This window comes from Montipora foliosa, chromosome 12 (genome assembly GCF_036669935.1).
Source record: "Montipora foliosa isolate CH-2021 chromosome 12, ASM3666993v2, whole genome shotgun sequence".
Taxonomy (NCBI): Eukaryota; Metazoa; Cnidaria; class Anthozoa; order Scleractinia; family Acroporidae; genus Montipora; species Montipora foliosa.
This window is the reverse complement of record NC_090880.1, coordinates 25631428-25638927: the sequence shown is the minus strand read 5'-3', so window position 1 is coordinate 25638927 and position 7500 is coordinate 25631428. Positions and strand designations below refer to the sequence as shown.

General features: G+C 39.5%; 2 protein-coding genes across 5 annotated transcripts in view; both read right to left on the bottom strand.

Moving 5' to 3' along the window:
- The window catches only part of LOC137978609 (monocarboxylate transporter 10-like), an 11176-nt gene extending 9780 nt beyond the window's left edge, over window positions 1–1396 (bottom strand). Inside the window, exon 1 of the mRNA XM_068825604.1 lies at window positions 517–1396. Within this exon, the coding sequence (XP_068681705.1) occupies window positions 517–697 (181 nt within the window). The 5' untranslated portion in view covers window positions 698–1396. The remainder of the gene's footprint in view (window positions 1–516) is intronic.
- Window positions 1397–4140: 2744 nt separating this feature from the next.
- LOC137978627 (monocarboxylate transporter 10-like) overlaps window positions 4141–7500 on the bottom strand; it is a 16261-nt gene continuing 12901 nt past the window's right edge. For all 4 annotated transcript variants that reach the window (XM_068825635.1, XM_068825634.1, XM_068825636.1 and 1 more), the window contains one exon: window positions 4141–7500. This exon is cut by the window's right edge and continues 117 nt beyond it. In XM_068825635.1, the coding sequence (XP_068681736.1) occupies window positions 7409–7500 (92 nt within the window). In that variant the 3' untranslated portion in view covers window positions 4141–7408.

The window sequence follows — 7500 nt, the reverse complement described above, 5'->3', positions numbered from 1 at the left end:
CATCATTTGAATGCTAGCGAAACTTCAGACGCGATGTTTCACGAGTTGGTTGTAACAAACGGTCCATTCATTATAAGTGACTAACCGCCGCCTCTAGTATCAAGCTAGCCAAGAAAAAACGGAACTTTTAGTCCATGAGGTTCGGGTCTTTTATAATGTGAAGATCACCGTCTCGTTTGAGCCGGTCATGACTGTGACATCGATAAATTGTTATTCACACTGAGTGGAATGTCTGATAAGCAAATATCCTAACATGCTCTAAATGCCTACCTGCTCAGTACATAATTGACGTAATTTGAGAAAGCTGACATGATTCTTAGAAGTCATACAATGCTTTACCGCAGAAACACCACGCATTTACTCTGGTGACTTGCTCGGAAATATTGGCGCAGATGATTGATTCATCGTTTGAGACCATTGATCACAAAGGATGCATCACAAAAATCACTACGTAATCTACAGTGGATCATCCCCATAAAGTAAATCTGTTGATAAATTCAAGCTATGAATACTAACCTGCAGTTTCTCTGGATGCCTTATAGTGATCCATGAAAACCGGCAGAAAAACTCCGAAGCTATACAGAAATCCAAGCGATGCAATCCAAGTCATTGTGGCACTAGCACAGACCAGCCATGACCACAAACTGTCACGTTTGCGAGGAGGACCATCGGAACAAAGCAACTGAGAAATGGCCATCAGTGGATCTGTGATGATGCCTACGATAATTCAAACTTGGACATGTGCTACAGGCGAGAGTTCTTCGCTCACGGGTAATATCTTTGAAGGCTGCGTGTCAACGACGCTATCTTCGCTTCACTTCACTTTAATTTACAATCAATTTAATTCTTATGCTAATGATTTTAGGGCCTGAAAAATTTAGAGAAGTTATGTGAAGTGTCCTCGCGGCTACAGGAAATAAGGAATCGATCCGAGGTTTCATTGGACAAAAGAACAATAGACAGGTCTTGTTTGCGGGCTCGCGGTGTCACGAATAATGAGAAGACGGCCATTTGCGGTGCTTTCGTTGCGCGCTGTTGTTCTTATTTTTTGGTGAAAAACAGGTTATGAAACTGATATTTTTTTCGTCTAGTACAAGTTAAGTCTATCGAAGGTGGAAAAAGGTGTGGAGGAAGAAATGAAGGTCAGATGGAGTGATTCCTGTAAATAGTCATGTTTCGATTCCAAGCTAAATGCAGAAATCGATCCGAGGTTTCATTGGACGAGATAACAAAGGGAATATTTACAACACGTCAGCCTCAAAGCTGATCGAAGCGTGTCTATGTCAGTCTCTCAACTTATGACTTTAGGCAAATCTCGAATTGAAATAAAGTGTGTTGTACAGTGTTTTGATTGAACTAAACATTACTTTGAACTTGTAAAATGATTCAAAATCATGTATCCCGAAAGCCCACCCATTGTACGTGTTAAAATTTGAAGTATTTGCGCCCGTCGTCACACAATTCTCTGGACCCTGGGGTCAAGCTTCGACACTCAGCTCCAGGAAAGTGCGCCAAATTTGTTCATTCGTGATATTCAGCTCGGGGAGAGTCTCCTGTTTCTTATTGAATTAACGTGTGATCCTTCTATATTTTGTTCCCACTGTTCACCTAAGATAACGATGATGAGAAGGTAAAAAGTGACCTGTAATGTACGCACATAGTTTATCGGTTTCGCGTCTTTATTAATTTATGCGGGTTAGCAACCAGGCAGTGAGAGATTCGAGCCAAGAGAGCGCCATTTTAGTTTTACGCGATAATTTTAACATTTAGCGTGATATTAAAAGTCACAGTCAGGATTTTTCATCACCCTCTCCAGCAAATGATTTTTTTTGGTGTGGATTTTTGTTTACTAGGTAGATGTGTCTCACTGTGGTAATTTTTTGGAGTTGTCTTTTGTATTCTTCAGTAAAAAAGAAACTTAGGCAGGGGTCGCACTAACGCTTTTGGTGTTTACATTGGACATAAAATCTGTCATCGCGTGCCTGCGACAAGTGCGACCCTTTTGTCGCGACCAGACATAACTATGTCCGAAGGACCTAAAGATCAGAAAACCCGATGTCCTGCCTCGAAGCAGGTCATATCTTGTCTAATGGCCTTGAAATAACATTTTTATGTTTTTCTTCGGCCGCGATGTCAATCAAATCGAATTTTCGCAATTCTTCAAAGATAACACATGTGCACAGCTACAATCGTACCTACAGTGGAACCTGGATTTAACGAAGTCGCTGGGACCGGCCAAATTTGTTCGTTAAATCGAGGGTTCGTTATATCGAAAGCCTCGATGTAAAAAGCTCTTTTCGCGCGTGAAATATTAAGAGTTCACAGTCCGGTTTTAAATGTCATTTATGTCCCACACGTGCGACCTCCAAGACTCCCGTGGCGTCGATGTCGTGACATATTTGTGGGACAACATATGACGCGACATAAAAAAAATAAGGCCACAGTGCGACCCCTGCCTTATTCTTTCCTTAGCCTGTGTACAGACCGCCCCTCCCCTCAAAAAAAAAAAATCGGAGAGGAACGTTCCTCTCCGATTTTTTTTTTGAGGGGAGGGGCGGTCTGTACACAGGATATTCTTTCCTCGGAAGCCCCTCTCAAGGAAGTAGATCCATTGCTCCTCGACATAACGGACAAACTTCAACAAGGCAGGTCCAACTGAATAATAGGGACGTCTATCTGCCTCTTGGTCACGGAAACACTGCAGAAAGCAAAAGAGATCATTTCTCAGCTCCACAATGACAAATATATCGATGACATGACAAAAAAACAAACATTATGAACGTTGACCGAAAGCATAATGTTATTTTATCGCGAGGCATTTCCGTTGTCTTATCAGTTTGCAGGATGAGCTCTAATCTGGCGACTATGGAAGTCTCCTGTCCAATGAAAAATGGGCGCGTGTCAAAGTTAAGTACAAAAGGTCGGTTATCTCGTACACGCGGCCCCTTTCTACTATAGCCATCATCGCAAGAAGAACTTCTCTGCCTTTTAGCGTTCAGTCGCATTGTTCTTTTTCCCTCCACCTCCCCAGTCTCCGACCCGCAGACTGACAATATATTGCTTAAGTAGTTTTTTACTTGGGGCGAAATTTTTAACCCCACCTTTCCTGAAGAGATTTTAATCTTTGTTTGTAACCTTAGTTTCAATTAAACTCGTCACATTTGTGGCCATTTATCCCAAACGATTTGTTTCTATTGTCGTCTACCAATCTTTTCAGCAAACTAGTGCGGCGCCTTGCGGAGCTCTCGATGTCTTAATATTTGCAGATGACTCATGATAAAAGATCGTTTTCACAAACCCCAACCGATTTATTCATGGCACAAGCAGACACATATCATCCAACGATAAAATTCACAGCTGAGATCTCAGACACCGAAATCACTTTCCTTGACATAGTGGCTTACAAAGCCGGAGTGAGATTCCAAACAGCAAGAAACAAAATCGAGCCTTTACATCAAAACCCACTATAAACAGACCGAGACCTTCCAATACACCCACGATACCTCTTGTCACCCCCTCCCCCCCCCCCCCCCCGCCCCCTGGGTGTAAAAGGAGGTTTCATAAAGGGTGAAGCTATCAGACTGTTACATACAAACTCCTCGGAAACACAGTTCCAGGAGGCCATCTCAAATTTTAAAACACGACTCGAAGCTCGCTGCTATCCTAAAACTCTAATAGATGGCAAATTAATATTGTCTGAAATATAATTTTGAACACAGATGAACAAGATGTATTATGGGATTTGAGAAAATGGTGAATGAATGGAGGATAAATTCATAATGAATACATAGAGGATATTACATGGCCGCGCGGGGATACGCATTTTATCTTCGAGTGCTGAAAGTATCTCTCATGAGTGAGCGAAGCGAACGAGTGAGCGATACTTTCAGCACGAGAAGGTAAAATTCGTATCCCGAAGCGGCCATGTAATGTTTGTTCTGTTTATTCTATAGATATTGATGAAATGTCCAGATTTAAAACAACTGGTTTTATTCATTTTCGAAATGATGAAAAGTGGTCACCAACCGCTAAAACACGTATGTTGTGTAACATGATAATGTAAAATTTTGCAATAAAAATGTTAATGTAGTAGAGAAGAATTATATTGAAGCACAAAGGTATCTTACCGTGAATGAAGACAAAGCTCGCGTTTTTATTGGCTAATCGTGTTCGTTACCATGACGACACCAATATTCTCACTTGTGAAAGATAAAAATGATATGCTCACTGCGCGCGGTGAAGATATGATTTTTTTGGTAAAAGGAGAAATCCTGGTATTTCATCAGTATCTTTCTAATAAACTGACATTCTACATTTCGCGCTAATTTATAACGCATACTGGTGATAAAAAGTTTCTAAAGCACTGGTCGTAAATATAAGATCGTTAATCATTCCACTGTGAACCAAGAAAATACAGAAAATATTCCTTTGGATGTCTCTATTTAGCACACTAATAAAAATAGATGACTTCACTGATATCTTTGCCTTCGTTCAGCCGGCTTTTAGACATTTGGCTTTATTACTCTAAGGGAGCTACGTAATTCTACCTACACACTGAGTAAATTCGCCCAGTAATTTTAGTAGAATGAAATGAATAGTAGAAAAAGGCCAGTACCGTGTTGATTAAAAAAGAAAATTCTAAAATTCTAAAATTTGATAATATCTTGAAACTTTAGATAGCTATTTTATATTCGACAATTTTTAAACAATACAGAAAGTATTCCAGATGTGTGTTTTCTGACTTTATAACCTTAGCAACCGGATATAGAAAGAACTAGAGATGTCACACAAGGTAGCTTGCAATTACACAGACCAAATATCGGAAAAGACTATGGTAATTTTATGTTGAGGTATAAAGCACTTACAGCTCCTTAATGACCCTTACATTTAAGAAACATGTAAGTGATTTCTCCGAAGCAAACAGATGCAGGCAGATTATTTGAGAAAATTACTATTATTAATAGAATAATTTTATAATTAAGAGTACTCTTGAACTGGTATACCGTAAATGCTCTAATAAATGCCCCGTCTCTTATAAACACCTCTTATGCATTTAAAGACCCTGGTGTGGTGTTAAGTTTTAAATAGACGCCTCTTTCTAATAAACGCTCCGTTTATAATATAATTTCTCCCCCACCCCCAAAGAAAAAAAAGTTCTAACTGTAAAGCAAAATCACGCAATTTATTTAACACCTTGGTTGCTTAGACAACAGACGATATCAATCAAAATGAAATTCATAATTCAATAATAATCACAATCGAGCAATGGCAATGATATTGGAATCAACCAGGTCATCAGTGAGTCGGATGTCGATTAAGCCAATTATGAAAACTCTGTTGACGACGAGGACATTGATATCGAACTATGAACTTACTGTTGTCGCCGCGTTGATTTAGAACTATAAATTTTTATTTCGATTTTCTAGTTGTTACAGGGAACTTGAAATAAACGCCCCTCTCTAATTAATACACGCCTCATATCTATTGAACGCCTTGCAACACAAATATTTAATAAACGCCCCGGGCGTTTATTAGATCATTTACGGTAATTATTAATTTGTAATATTCTTCTTTTGTGCTTGTACAAATGCATGTTATATTGTGTAGCTGCAAAGTGTAACTGTGTAGTGCACCAAATGTAAATACATGTCAGGCATAACGTATGTTTAAAGGTGTGCGCTGTCTTAACATGTGTTATCTATAATGTGTACATTATACATTCTATTCATCCTTCTAACTTAATTTGTATCTAGGACTCTGTATGTTTATCATGACAGTGGCCAACTCGAAAGCTATTCTCGGTTTTCACATGACGTCACGGCCGCCATGTTGGAGCCCCTAAACAAAGAAACTGCAGCCATGTTGAAGCCCCGACCAAATCCTCCGGGCATTCAACTCTTTTATTATGCAAACGTTTTCTTTTGTTTTCGTTGAAAAACATGGCTGTTGATCACGTGAGTGGAAACCAGCAATGGCTCCTTTAGCCGCCATTCACTTATTCTCCATAGTCGTTTTTTTATTGAGTATAATTTAACTGTATTTGCCACCAATTCAATACATCTCAATTAAAGATTAATATGGTGTAAACAGTGTGAAATGAAAATGTTGTTATTGCTGATAAATTGGTAGAAAACTGCCGAATTATCAACAAATTTTGAGTGGAGTGATAACGCAGTAGTCGCGGGAGAGGTCTCACTCCAATTAAGGCCAGGGAAAATGGTTTCCACATTTGCTTCAACATCTGTTCCATTTTGCTGAACGATATTGACTTCTGGGGTTTGGAAACCGTCGGTTTCAACACATAATCAACATTTCATTCAACAAAACTTCACGAAAGGACTGGTATTCAGTCCCAGGCTAAAGCCGCGTTTGTTTCTATGGATACGGAATGGATACGTCATTATGAGTCAGATTGGTGCGCAAGCGCATACCAAATTGTATATTAAAAGAGGAGAGCAAATGGCTTCAACTTCATTTAACATTCGCAAAAACAAAAGAAATGTTGAATGGTTATCGAAAGTAGTACTATGTATGGGTTATTGACCAAGCGTGAGCTCAAGATGACTGGATATTGGCCAAGTTCTTTTTTTGCGTGTTTATGGACCGAGACGAAGTCGAGGTCCATAAACACGCAAAAAAAAACGAGGCCAATTTCCAGTCATCTTGACCGAACAATCTTGGTCAATAAAGGATTTATTATATGACTTAAAACACCAAAAAATGATCTTTGATCTTGCGGGACCAAGCGAGAAATCCCGAGCGGGCAGTATCGCTCCATCTTGCCCGCTCGGGTAGCCAATCAGAGTGCGCGATTTGGTTCATCTTGCCCGCTCACGGAGCTAGTCATATAATAAATGGGAATATAGACCGGTTTGAAATGGAGCGTTCTGATTGGTGGAGAGCAAACATTAATGAGATGCATCGTCTTCTGATTGGTTGAAATTTTTGTCTATATTCCCATATAGTACTACTATCGAAGCAAAGTTTAAACGCTTTTAAACCCATTCAACATCGATTCTACTTCGCTTCAACATGTTTCAACATGTTTTGAAAAGGGGGGCAAAGGGTTTCAGCATCGCTGTTCAACAAAATCGAACTGATTTTGAAGCTGTCCGTCCGGGCCTTTACATGAAAGAGTTTTCGGAAAAGTCACAATATTTCACTCTAAAAGCATGCGCAAATCGATGTCAGAGAGACGTTCACTTAACATTTTTTCGATTTTTTCACTGGCTCTAAATATCTGATAACGGTAACTAAAGTTAAATAAAATTGAAAACAATGCTACGCGAGTTTTGATTAAAGATTAGACAAGTGTGCAGTGTATGTTATTCTTACAACCAAACAAGTCATCGGTATTCACTTTCCCAAACGTTTTTAGAAAGAGGTGGTCTTCTTGCTGTAAAATGACCTATGAATTGGTGTTACGCGACTCGCAAGCAACTGCATCATTCAGGCGGTTCTTGATCAGAAGCCTCTCTTCTTCTTCGTTGACGGAGGAAC